The 14,335-nt window shown below is 42.3% G+C and overlaps 1 protein-coding gene across 1 annotated transcript in view; it reads right to left on the bottom strand.

Annotated features, from left to right (window-relative positions):
* Positions 1–14,335, bottom strand: part of csmd2 (CUB and Sushi multiple domains 2) — a 1,856,113-nt gene that overhangs the window by 487,249 nt on the left and 1,354,529 nt on the right. Inside the window, exon 17 of the mRNA XM_078566065.1 lies at positions 10,191–10,329. Within this exon, the coding sequence (XP_078422191.1) occupies positions 10,191–10,329 (139 nt within the window). The remainder of the gene's footprint in view (positions 1–10,190; positions 10,330–14,335) is intronic.

Here is a 14,335-nt window from a genome sequence, read left to right as displayed (position 1 = left end):
CTTATTGTCAGTAACCTTTGGGAAAAATAAAACATTCCTTAGCCTTGCTTATCTGGCGAGTTGTAAACAGATTAAAATAACTTTCAAATCCAAATCTCCTATTATCTTTCTATAAGTGCAAATTCTATTCACACCCTACATGCTAAGGCAGCATCTATGTTTCCATGTTTACTCATTAGTATGTGAAGCACCAAGCTTCTTTTCATGGGTTGAAGCTTCCAGTCTACTTGACTCTAAATTTAATTAAATCACATACAGAGAGACCCAGCTATACTTACCCCTAATAACCTACTTCACAGTAAACCAGAAAAATATTATGAAAATTATTATATTTTCATGACAGGTCAATCATCTCAGTTCCAGGACACCACTACAAGAGTTCCTCAGGGTAGTGTCCTAGGCCCAACCATCGTCAGCTGCTTCATCAATGACCTTCCTTCCATCATAAGGTCAGAAGTGTGGGTGTTCACTGATGATTGCACAAAGTTGAGCCCCATTCACAACTCCATAGATACTGAAGCAGTCCACATCCAAAAGTAGTAAAACCTGGCAATATCCAGGCTTGGGCTGATAAGGGGCAAATAACATTTGCACCACACAATTGCTAGGCAAAAACCATCTCCAACAAGAGAGAATCTAACCATCACTCCTTGACATTCAATGGCATTACCATTGCCAAATTCCCCACAATCAATGTCCTGGGGGTTACCATTGACCAGAAACTGAACTGGACTAGCCATATAAATACTGTGGCTACAAGACAGGTCAGAGGCTAGGAATCCTGCAGCGAGTAACTCACCTCCTGACTCCCCAAAGCCTGTCCACCATCTACAAGACACAAGTCAGAAGTGTGATGGAATACACTCCAATTGCCTGGATGAATGCAGCTCCAACTACATTGAAGCAGCTTGACACCATCCAGGACAAAGAAGCCCGATTGATTAGCACCCCATCCACAAACATTTACTCCCCCCACCACTGACGAACAATAGCAGCAGTGTGTACCATCTACAAGATCCACTGCAGAAACTCACCAAGGCTCCTTAGACAGCACCTTCCAAACCCACGGCCACTAACATCTAGAAGGACAAAGGCAGCCAATATATGGGAACACCACCACCTGGAATTTACCCTCCAAGCCACTCACCATCCTGACTTGGAAATATATCGCTGTTGCTTCATTGTCACTGGGCCAAGATCCTGGAAAATCCTCCACAACAGCACTGTGGGTGTGCCTACACCATATGGACTGCAGCAGTTCCAAAAGGCTGCTCACCACCACCTTCTCAAGGGCAATTAGGATGGGCAAAAATGCAGGCCTAGCCAGCGACACCCAAATCCCATAAATGAATTTTTTAAAAATCCGTGCCAGCATCACATCATTTTTAGGGGGGCTCACGTTCAATTCTATACCCAACAGACCAGCCATAAGGCGGGCGTGGATTTTCAACAGCCACAGGGCTAGGGTTTTGAGGGAAGGGGGAGAAGTGGCCTCGGACAAGGAAAGAGGGTGCAGGGCAAGGGCTGTACTGGGGAAGGGGGTGTATCCTAGGGAGTGTGTAGGAGCACATGTTGATCTGTGCAAGCGGCCTCAAGATGGTTAGGGCTGAGACAGCTGTTTCCAGAGGAGATGAAGCCAGATGGAGATGTGAGGGTGTATGTGAGAGAGAGTGAGTGGTGATGTCCCTTGATCTGGCAGCGAGTGAGATGCTAGTGAATGTGTGATGGGCTTGTGAGTGTGAGAGTTGAGAGTGATGAGATGGTTAACTTACTCTGGTGCCACAGATGAGATCATTCATCTTTTTTCTACACTGGATGGCCATCCTCTTGTGTGCAGCATTTTGCACTGACCACCTCTGCCACCGCCCCACAAGACGAAGAGGTGAGACTGATGGGCCTCTTGTGGCCAGAGCAGGAGTAGAGGACATTGTGGTGGGCCTCCATGGCATCCAAAAGGCATCCCATGGAAGCATCACTGAACCAGGGGGCTGCACTTTTCCTGGCTTTTGGGACCATATGTCCACCAGAGTAGACCTGGGTTGCAAGCATTGAGAAGTGTGCGCGCAGCTGCAGTTTAAATATGATGCCCACATGAGGAAGCAGTGAGGTAACGGCAACTTGGAGGCTGCCCGCCAGCCAGACGGCACGTTTCCTTTGGCTGCATAATTAATGAGGTGGGAAGAGGACAATACGGCCAGTGGGTAAAATCTCTTCTTTCATGCCCAATACCGCACTTAGTGCAAATCCCGGATGATTCCACCCATAGTGTCCCACTTGTGTGCATCTTCCAATAACTACTTACATACTTTTTGAACTATGCACTATTTACACATTTTTCTACAAAGAATAAGTATGTAAAAAAAACCTATGATTTTAAGGACATTTCATGAATGTATGAAGCTATGTTTGCCCATGCCCATACAACTACACATGGAGGGATGCACATGCACATATCATTTGATTGTAAGTTTCTACCTCTTGTTTCTTCATGCCTTTCATTAAGACCATTAGGTTGCCTTAGGCCCTTCAAAAAACATGATGCAATCTTTAGCCTTTCCTTGGCCGAGATTGCAGACAGACAAACCAACCTGAGGAGGTATGGTCAGAAACCATATGCAAGCCAACTGCTGGTGCAATCTGAGCTCCTAACAATCCTTCACAGCTGTGCTAGTGCAAAGCACTGATATGTCCCTCAAAGCTAATTTTGTTGTTGAAACAGTACACATTAAGAAGCAAAAATTCCATACTATCCAACCAGCAGCAGGTACAAATGAGCTCAGCATCACTTGCCTTGTACAGTGAGTTCATGGCCAAACAAATTATGGTCTTACAACTTCAATGTTACCCTTACTGAGCACACTACAACAGCAAGAAACATAAAATGTTTCACCTCATGAAATCAGTGCAAGGAGCATTAAGATCAGGGATGTCTATCTTTTCACAATATTTGACATGATGAGGTGAAGAAGGCTCTCAATTGACCACAAGTTAACAGTATGTGCAACTTTTCCTGTCATCTGCTGGTAGGTAATAAACTTTCCCATGTAATGAGAATTATACGGCACTATATAACATGTACAGCATATATAATTTAATGGCATGTTTATGTGAAGTTCATTATAATTTAGATGGAGTGAAGATGAATGTGTTTTTTGTTGTTTTAAATTCTAGTGAACTGTTGGTTGTAAGAGTAGAATAGGAGTTGGGAAATTTGCATAATTTATCAGATTAAAAATTGCTACTTTTAATAGAAATGTCTTGTTTCTGTTGATTTAGGAAGTGTTGGGCAATAAGTTTCGTGAAATCTATATATTTTCCTATTAGTGTTGGCTGATAATATGTAGCGGAGAGTTGAACAGTAATCCAGTAAAATGAAAACAACTGTCCAGAAATGGCAGCAAATGGTAACAAAATACATTGAAAAGAGTGGGACATTCATGATACAGAAAGGTAGATATTTGTTGCAAGCCAGAAAAAGGAATGATAGGTTTGAGAGGCAGCAAAGATAAACAGTCAGTGAAGAAAATGGAGAGGGCACAAGGATTTCCATCAACAAAATACAGAGGATAGAATAGAAACATAGAAACTAGGAGCAGGAGTAGGCTATTCGGCCCTTCAAGCCTGCTCTGCCATTCATTATGATCATGGCTGATCGTCAAACTCAATAGCCTGCTCCCGCTTTCTCCCCATACCCTATGATCCCTTTCACCCCAAGAGCTATATCTAACTCCTTCTTGAAAACATACAATGTTTTGGTCTCAACTACTTTCTCTAGTAACGAATTCCACAGTCTCACCACTCTCTGGGTGAAGAAATTTCTCCTCATCTCAGTCTTAAATGGCTACCCCATATCCTCAGACTGTGACCCATGGTTCTGGACTCCCCCACCATCGGGGACATGCTTCCTGCATCTACCCTGTCTAGTCCCGTTAGAATTTTATAGGTTTCTATGAGATCCCCCCTCATTCTTCTGAACTCCAGCGAATATAATCCTAACCGACTCAATCTCTCCTCATATGTCAGTCCCGCCATACCAGGAATCAGTCGGGTAAACCTTCGCTGCAGTCCCTCTATAGCAAGTACATCCTTCCTCAGATAAGGAGACCAAAACTGCACACAATATTCCAGGTAAGGTCTCACCAAGGCCCTGTACAATTGCAGCAAGACATCCTTGTTCCTGTACTCGAATCTTCTGGCTATGAAGGCCAACATACCATTTGCCTTCTTTACCGCCTGCTGCACCTGCATGCTTACCTTGAGCGACTGGTGTACAAGGACACCCAGGTCTCATTGCACATTCCCCTCTCTCAATTTATAGCCATTCAGATAATAATCTGCCTTCCTATTTTTACTACCAAAGTGCATAACCTCACATTTATCCACATTATACTGCATCTGCCATGCATTTGCCCACTCACTCAGCTTGTCCAAATCACACTGAAGCATCTCTGCAACCTCCTCACAGCTCACCCTCCCTCCCAGATTTGTGTCATTTGCAAATTTGGAGATATTACATTTAATTCCCTCATCTAAATCATTAATATATATTGTGAATAACTGGGGTCCCAGCACCGATCTCTGTGGTACCCCACTAATCACTGCCTGCCATTCGGAAAAAGACCCGTTTATTCCTACTCTTTGTTTCCTGTTTGCCAACCAGTTTTCTATCCATCTCAATACACTATCTCTCAATCCCATGCGCTTTAATTTTACATGCCAATCTCTTATGTGGAACTTGGTCAAAAGCCTTCTGAAAGTCCAAATAAACCACATCCACTGGCTCCCCCTCATCAATTCTATTAGTTACATCCTCTGATTGCTTCAAAATTCAAATTTTAAATACTCAAATTAGGATGAGTATTCTTCTTCTCCTTCACCTTGGCATGCAAAGAAATTGGGTGCAACCCATGAAGTCTCCCACATTCTTTCATCTATTCCTCTTCCATCTCTCATACATACATGTGCCTCGAGAAAAAAAAGTTCAATAAACTCCACCTGAATAAAGGTTTTGAAATTTGTCCTCTAGCTTTCCTTGACTTAATTTTGAGAAACAAATGAGAAAACAAAAATTTTAGAGGTTAAAAAAAAATATTCAAGCAGTTAAACTGATGAAAAAGTACTGATGCATCTTTGGAAAATGGATATGCTACAAATCCTCAGACTACACAATTTGTATTTAGCTAGCAGAGCCACATCTCTGGGCAGGAATATAAATTCCAAGCCCAACTATTTGGAAGAGCTTCAAATCCAAACAAACAAAATTATTAGAAGGCACTAAATGTAATTCAGTGGACAAATGCAATCATATTATTATGAAATCTGATGTAGTTGCCATTTTTATTTTGTTTACAACTGCATTTTTTACATCAGAAATTTCAGCTATTGAGAAAAATAATGTATTTTTATCTCAGGAAGCAATTTGAGAGATTGCAGAGAAAGGATAACACATCATTGTTGACTGACATTACATGTAATCAATCCTTAAAGTCTTGGCATTTAACATTGCAGTGCCATAATATGTAATATTTGCAGGTAAGTATAATGGGCAATTGCAGAATTCAAACATTGGAATTCCCAGGGGGAATGCTGGCAAAGTGGGCTCAGCAGAGCCCCTGACCTATATAGGAATTAAATATTATAGATTTTCGGTAAATACTTGCAAGAGTGTGATTAACGTAATTTGTTGAGAACATAGTGGTGTTGAATCTGTTTGTGGAGACTAAACTAGCAGTGGCAATGTTCCGACATCTGGAGCTAAAGCAGGTGATGGAAGTGGAACTTCAATATTGTTGGGGTCATTCCAATTAAAGGTTAGCAGCATAGGAACCAGCCAGTTAGGTCACTTGGGTGGGGGTGGGTGGCGGGGGTGAGGAACATTCCAAATCAGGCTAGGCTGGTGCCATATTTACAAGGCAGCCAGTGGCAGTTCTAATACCAGCAGCCCTGGAGGAAACTGAGAGGGAGGCCTTGCAACTGAAGAGATCTGGAAATAGTACAAGGCAGGGCAAGGGAGATGTCCAGGTTTTCTGATGCCTCCCTGGAGGTGCTTCTCCAAACAGCATGGGCTTGGAAGGAAGGCCTTCTCTCACCAGAATGAAGGAGGATTCTGGTTTGTCAGATGAAAAAGGCAGGGATGGAGATAGCAGAGGAGGTGAGCAGCCATGGGTTGATCCTATATGTGTGGCTGCACTTGTTGAAAGTGTACCAATGGCTTGATGTGTTCTGGCAAGGTGAAGATGAGTCATATTGGACTCCAAATGTTAACTCTGTTTCTCTCACCACAGATGTTGCCAGAGGGGCTGAGTTTTTCCAGCATTTTCTGTTTTTGTTCCACCTAACTGTACTTGGGTTTTAGTGAAATGGTAAACACATTCAAAGAAAGGGCAACAGTGCTATTGAAGGTAGAAGATTTATTTGTTTGCGAGGGTGTATAAGGAAGGCTCATGGGAAACATGTCTGTATTAATGACTTTCGAGCCTCCCTTGCACCTATCTCATTATGCATTGCCTGCAGTCCCTTGGGTCTTCAATATCGTCAGCCAGACCCTCCTAGAGACGGCTTTGTGTTCCACAATGTTCCCATTGTTCAAAGCTTCTCCCATTTGTAGCGGCAGGTTGTGCAGAGCACAGTGCACCATCATGATACACAAGACTCATGCTAAGGCACATTGATCTACCTATCAATCAAAACATCTTCAGAAGCCCTTTGGTCTGCTCAATGGTCACTGAGGTGTCCTGTGGCAGCTGCTGCATCTCCCATCTGCATTTGTGCTGGAGTTTCTGCACAGGTATAAGAAGCCATATCTTCAGTGGTTAGCCCTTGTTACCCAGTATCCATCCTTGGAGGTATGTGGGGGCATCTGGAACTTCCTTATTATGAAGGTGTTGTGACAAGCTCCCAGAAACCTTGCACAGACCTGAAAGATCTAGTTGCAGTGGTCGCAGGCCAGTTGTACATTAAGCAAGTGGTGGTCCGCTCAGCCATGATCTTATTGAATGGCGGAGCAGGCTCGAGGGTCCGAATGATCTACTTCTGCTCCTATTTTGTGTGTTCATATGTTCGTATGTTCCTGTTGATCAAGACTGCTGTCTAGTCTGTGGGAGCATTGATGGCCACATGCATGCAGTCTATGGCAGCATGCACCTGGGGGAATCAATGATGGCCTCAAGTACTACAGCTCGCTCAGCCTGACTGTCCAGATTGGTGCAAAAGTGCACACACTGGCCGAACCACCTTAACATGTCATTGGTGACCTTTGTGATGTAGCGATGATCCACAGGCTAGCCAATCCCATAGATGTCGTCAGGGGATCCCAGAAATAACCCTGAGCCATAAAAATTCAGCAACATGGTGACCTTTGCTGCCACAAACAATGGGTGCCCACCACTTTCCATTTGGCCCATTTCCTCCTCCATCACGGCGCACAGCTCGGTCACCACCTCCCTGGAGAGACGCAGTCTTCAGTGAAATGGCTTCTCCAATATTTGCAGGAAACTGAGCCTCTGGCGATGAACCCTCTCTAGTGTGTGGTGTTGTCTGCGCACAACAGGATGGTTTCATGCCCCTTTGGTTGGAAGGGTGTTACATTCCAGTTATACAGGGCATTGGTGAGACCACATCTCGAATATTGTGTGCAGTTTTGCTCTCCTTATTTAAGGAAGGATGTAAATTGGAGGCAGTTTGGAGGAAGCTGACTAGATTAATACCTAGAATGAATGGGTTGTCTTATGAGGAAAGGTTAGGCAGACTGGGCTTGTTTCCACTGGAGTTTAGAAGATTGAGGGGTGACTTAATTGAAGTATATAAAATCCTCAAGGTATTGACAAGGTGGACATGGAAAGGATGTTTTCTCTTGTATGTGAGTCTAGAACTAGGGGGCACTGTTTTAAAATTAGGGGTTGCCCTTTTAGGACGGAGGTGAGGCAACATTTTTCTCTCAGAAGATTGTGCAACTTTGGAACTCCTGCCTTAGAATGCGGTGGAGGCAGGGTCATTGAATATTTTTAAAGCAAAGGTAGATAGATTCTTGTTAGGCAAGGGAATCAAAGGTTATCAGAGGTAGATGGGAATGTGGAATTTGAAACACAAACAGATCAGCCGTGACCTTATTGAATGGTGGAGCAGGCTCTAGGGGCCGGATGGCCTACCCCTGCTGCTATTTCGTATGTTTCTATGTTTGTGCCTTTCAGGGGTCCGTGCCTCCTTTCAGCCTCGTGATCTTCGTGCTCCTCTGGGCACTGCAGGCTCACTCCAGTTGGCTGCAGTTCTCTCCCTCTCTGATGTCTCTCCTCACTAAGAGGTCTCAAAGCCTGAGTGAATGAGACCCATTGCAAATTGCTGCACTCAAGCCTTCCCACACCTTTTAATCTGTACACACTAGTGGCAAATCAGAAGGGACACTCAACCAGAATGACTCCAGTGTGCTCTCCAAGTTTGGCAAGTCTTCAGATAGCTACTGCCGCTGTTTACTCACTATCCCCCTCCCTACAAAGTCTCTCACAATGGCTGCCAATAACAGCCAAGACTGACCTTCCGCTGAGTTTCCTTATAACTGGTAAGGCTCTAAAACTCTGTTGTTCTTGTGCACCCCTTGAAGAATTCGAAAAAGGTGCTAAATCATTAACTGCCTGTTTAACAGGATCAATTACCCTCTCCCCGCCTTCAAGCGTGGCCTCCAGCCACCTAGCCAAACACCTCTGGGAATTTCGCCAAGCAGCGTAAACATATCAGGCTTTCCTCCAGACACCATCCACTGCCACTCTGGCGCAATTTCCATTTCCCAGCACGTTTCTACAGCATTGACAAAGTTCAGCCATTTTTGTTGCCCTAGGGAAACTTACCAGGTGCAAATTGTAATATACACCAAAACTCATCACAACACTTCTTAAACTCAGCATCAGGAATATCGTATACTGTATACTGAATAAAAGTCAAACATGCAGTTTGAAAGACTGCTGATAAAGTGCTCAACATTTTTGAACTAATTTATGCAGTTTTACAGGTGCAATTTCTTCAAAGCCAGTTATTTTGGAGAGTGACTGCTTTTTTCAGCATTTTTTGAACAAAACAGTTCTTTAACCAGCAGCTGTAAAAAAAAATCTTGTTACTACAAAACCTTTCCTGAAGAGAAGAGGCCTTTATTTTAGATCTTTCCAGATGAGCTAGAATATCTTGTTTAATGTTGGACCCACTCAAGTATCCTTTTTGTAGTGTGGTGACACATGTTGTGCGCTGTACCCCATGCAGTCTCATGCGGTAACACCTGAACTGATTTACATCCTCCCAATGCACTGCCTTCTGTCTCGCAACTCGATTTAGCTTTTCAAAGTTTCAAAAATATCCTTATAATTTTACCACTTGATTAATCTGAAACTAACAGATTAGTAGGTAGAATATAGCACTTTCTGGGAAGAGTCTGTGAAAATTAATCTGTAACCCCATTTAACACTGCCAGAACATACGCATGAATATGATCGAGATGACAATTGCAGAGTCTGAAAGATCTATTATATGACTGCAAACTCTTTGATTTGCCTTTCAGCAATCATTACTGAAGTCCAATGACAGAATAAATAGAGTCTGATTTCCCTGCAAATCCTTTATCACAAGGCTTCACATTTCACAGTGAAATCATTGCTTGCATCAAGATAGTATATTAGCCTTTTATGGACATGCTTCTGATCACTAAAGCTATGTCAATAGAAATGGCTAACAAAGTTTGCTGATAACACTTTCCAAAAAGTAATTCTGAGGATGTAGATATAGCTGGCAAGGCTGGCATTTATTGCTCAACCCTCAGTGCCCGTGTGGATCACATTGGCTTGTCAGGTTACTACTGTTAGGAATCAACCATACTTGTGTAGGACTGGAGTTGCATTTGGCCAAACTGGGTAAATAGAACAGCTTTTATCCCTAAAGGACATTTGTGAATTATTCAGGTTTTTATGACAATCTTACAGCTCCATGTTCACTTTTGCTGATATCAGCTTTTTAATTTCCGGATTTTTAAAACCGAATTCAAATTCTACAATTTGCCATTATCAGATTTGAGATCATGTTGTCTGGATTATTAGCCCAGGCCTCTGGGTTATTAGTCCAGTAGCATAATGACTACACTAACGTACCCCACATTACACTGAATGCATTCAAACATGGTTACCAGCTAATAATTGGAAAATGTGCAAAAGTACCTGTCAAAGGTTATTTTGATAGGATATCCTGGTTGAGCTTCAATCACCCACACACAGTTAAGAGAATCCTTGTAAAATCCTGGCCAGCCTGGAGATAATATCATTCCAGTTGGAGCAGTTAGATGACCTCCGCATGGTGCTGTCAGGAAACAAACACAGAGTTAAGTACAGCTTGGCATAATGCACAGAAGATGCTCAGTTCTAGATACTATTCTCATCCCCATGCAGCTTGAATAGTAACACAAAGTAAGCTGCATATAGAACACGGGAACAGGAGTAAGCCATTCTCTGTATTTATTCTAAGACAATGGTTATCAGTAGCAAAGATGCAGATGGATACAAGTAATGTTCCCTCTCATTTTTTTTTTTGGAGTGCGCAGGTAATCTTTTTGGGTTCCTGCATGGCCGTGCAGCCCACAAGAAATATTGAATACAAGCTCTAAATCAACAAAGTCCAATCTGTCACTGATCCCTGACTACCTGATATTTTATTGCATAGTTTTGCATGCAGTCATCTTGAGCTATTTTATAAGGATCTGGCTTTGTGCATGTCATCTTTGTAATTTGTTCTATGAATTGGAATTATTCGTTGGTAAGAATTCAATGAATACCACTTCCAGTGACTTTGAATAAGTCAAAACCATCCAAACTCAAACTTGCCAAAATGTACTTTTCACCATTCATTCATTCATGCACTCATTAAGAATGGCTACAGAACTTTAGTATGATATGAATGGGAAGACAAGGAAGCAGCTGTATTATCAAATACAGAACAAAGACCTTTTAATATCAATAGAAGGCAATTGTCATTTGTATGCTCTCATATAAAATATACTGGCCAGGTGTTTACAAAGGGTGGTGTATAAATATAAAAGTAATGAACCTGAACTCTCACCAGAAAGTGAACTCTCTTAGGCCATTTGGGTTTGTAGATAAATGTAAGCATTTGACTTAATTCAAATAATTTCTGGTTTGCATAAATATCCCTTTAACAAATCCATGGTTTATTCCAAATAAGTACACACATTCCCATCACCATTCTTATATACTGCCAGTGGAAAATGCCTGACATTTGCAGCTATAGCAATAACATTTAAACTAGTTGCCTAATAATGTACATTATTGCTTCATATTCATGGTCCAGTTGTGTTGGCCAATCATCTTTGCATCATAAAGCTGATCTGTTCGTCAAAGAACAAGTCAGGCTATACTGTGCAACTGCTCAAACTCCAAAGGAACATTGTTAAATTCCAGATCCTCAACTAGATCATATCTAACATTGGACTACCAGTCAAATGCTGATAATCTAATAGTGGATATGGATAAATGCTAGTCCAACAGAGATTGCTGCCGGAAGGCAAGTTATCAAATGTTTGAGTCCTGGTAGCTTAGTTAAATACATCAATGATCCTCGGCAGTTCAAGCAGATTAGCACTCAGGTCAGGTTTGTAGTTTTGAGGTCAGACTGGCTTCATAATCATTGCTTTTATGATGCCTGAAAAACACATTCTCTCCTCCAAACTATTGGCCACTTTGGCTCTGTTTTAACTGCACAGTTTTGCACAGTGATCTTGAGTTATTTTACAAGGAACTGGTTTTGTGCAAGTCAACTTTGTGATTTATTTCATGAATTGCAATTAATTTCTTGGTAAGAATTCAATGGAGACCACAGAGACTTTGCTTAAGCCAAAACCCTCAGTATCTCAAGTTTACTTTTTAAAATGTATTTGTTCACGGGTGGGTGTCGCTGGCATGGCCAACATTTATTGCCCATCCCTAATTACCCTTGAGGAGGTGGCGGTAAGCCACCTTCTTGAACCTCTGCAGTCCATATGTTTGTGAATGGATAAATTATCTAGCATTATTTACTACCTGCAGTGAAAATCTAAGTCGTAATTTTCTATTGTTTAACTCAAAAAGAACAGTGGGGGTGTTGCTGAGAAATGTGTGTATCTCATTTGCTAATATTGTTCAGTGCATCAATTTAACTTACTAAAAAGCATCCTTTCCTGTTAAGTTGCAGGAAACAAGCTGTCTCAAGAATGCAGAATTTTTTCTGCTTTCCTTTTAATTAATTCACTCATGGGGTGTCGGTTTTACTAGCAAGACAAGCATTTGTTACCTATCCCTAATTGCCCACAAGGTGGTGGTGGTCACACCCACAATGCTGTTAGGAAAGGAGTTCCAGGATTTTGACCCAGTAATGAAGAAGGGATGTCAATATATTTCCTGGATATTGTGTGACTTGTAATGTGTACTAGGAGGTGGTCGTGTTTCCCAATCCTGCTGTCTTTGTTCTTCTAGGTGGCAGAGGTTTCAGGTTTGGGAGGTGCTGAAGAAGCCTTGGTGAGTTGTTGCAGTGCATCTTTTAGATGGTTCACACTGCAGTCACATTGCACCAATGGCGGAGAGAGTGATTGCTTGAGGTGGTGGATGGGGTACCTTGTCCTGTAATGTATTGAACTTCTTGAGTGTTATTGAAACTGCACCCATTCAGGCTGCTGGAAAGTATTCCATCATATTCATGGATTGTGCCTTGTAGATGGTGAAAAGACTGTGTTGATTCAAATCGTGAGTCACTTGCCACACAATACCCAGATTCTGACCTGCTCTTTTAGCCACTGTATGCATGTGGCTGGTCCAGTTAATTTTCTGGTCACTGTCTCCACAATATCTCCAGGATATTGTTGATGAGGATTTGACAAGGCAATGCTGTTCTATATCAAGGGGAAGTGGTTAATTTCTCTCCTGCCGAAGACGGTCTCTGCCTGGTGTTTGGGCAATACAAATGTTACTTGCCACTTATCAGCTCTAGCCTCGCTGCATGCAGCACAGGCTGTTTCATTATATGAGGAACTGTGATTGGGACTGAGCACTGTCCAATCATCAGTGAACATCCCCACTTCTGACCTTATGATGGAAGGAAGGGCATTGATGAAGCAGCTGACGATGGTTGGGTCCAGGGCACTGTCTTGACGAACACATGCAGCAACGTCTTATGTATACAATCTCAAGATGCCTTCCCAGTCCTGATTAAATAACATTACATTTAGGCATAGTTTGGAAAATAATTCAGAGATCTCAATTTTTTTGTCAAAGCATGAGTGCCTGTGCATAGTAAATTTAAACGTCATTATATCCTCCACTTCATCAAACTCTCAGTTAGCAATGCTCCATTAGCCTGCTCCTCCTGGTCCACTGACAGGTTTTTTTGTTGTAAAAATACTTCACTACAAGCAGGGTTTCATTGTGTGCACACTCCATTATTCCTTTCTCGTCGCAACTGTTAAAAATAATCAGTGGTGCATCGGGCCGAGTTTAACTGCATAGCTGAACAGGTCATTTATACGAACTAGCAGGAATTATGATAGTGTAGGTAAAAAAGTGCAAATCGTGGGTGACTTTGAAGGGCCACAGATATAACATCATTTCTTCTAACATGATGCTTTGCAAACTGCAAGGATATTTTCTGAGGAATGTACGGAGCAGTTCATTTGAACAATGGTGCTGATATTTTTTGTTTTGGGTGAGAATTAGTCAAAAAATGTTAACTCTGAATCTCCAGCACTTTTCTTGTCTCGAGTTCCAGTGGGAGTTTAATTAACTGATACAAGGTTTAAATTTCACATTTTTACAGGTTATGCAGCCTTAACCATTAAAAGTGGGAATTAGGCAGAAAATTATCTGCTGGTTGGAGTCAGACCTGGCAAAAAGGAAGTTGGTTTTGATTGTTGGAGGTCAATCATCTCAGCTCCAGGCCATCACTGCAGGAGTTCCTCAGGGTAGTGTCCTAGGCCCAACCATCTTCAGCTGCTTCATCAATGCCCTTCCTTCCATCATAAGGGCAGAAGTGGGGATGTTCACTGATGATTGCACAATGTTCAGTAACATTCGCGACTCCTCAGATACTGAAGCAGTCCATGTCCAAATGCAGCAAGACTTGGACAATATCCAGGCTTGGGCTGACACGTGCAAGTAACATTCGTGCCACACAAGTGCCAGGCAATGACCATCTCCAACAAGAGAGAATTTAACCATCGCCCCTTGACATTCAATGACATTACATTGATGAATCCTCCACCATCAACATGCTGGGGGTTACCATTGACCTGAAACTGAACTGGGCTAGCCATATGAATATTGTG

Source organism: Cetorhinus maximus, chromosome 21 (assembly GCF_964194155.1).
Source record: "Cetorhinus maximus chromosome 21, sCetMax3.hap1.1, whole genome shotgun sequence".
Taxonomy (NCBI): domain Eukaryota; kingdom Metazoa; phylum Chordata; class Chondrichthyes; order Lamniformes; family Cetorhinidae; genus Cetorhinus; species Cetorhinus maximus.
The sequence above is the reverse complement of the archived record's forward strand: the minus strand, read 5'-3'. Positions and strand labels throughout refer to the sequence as shown.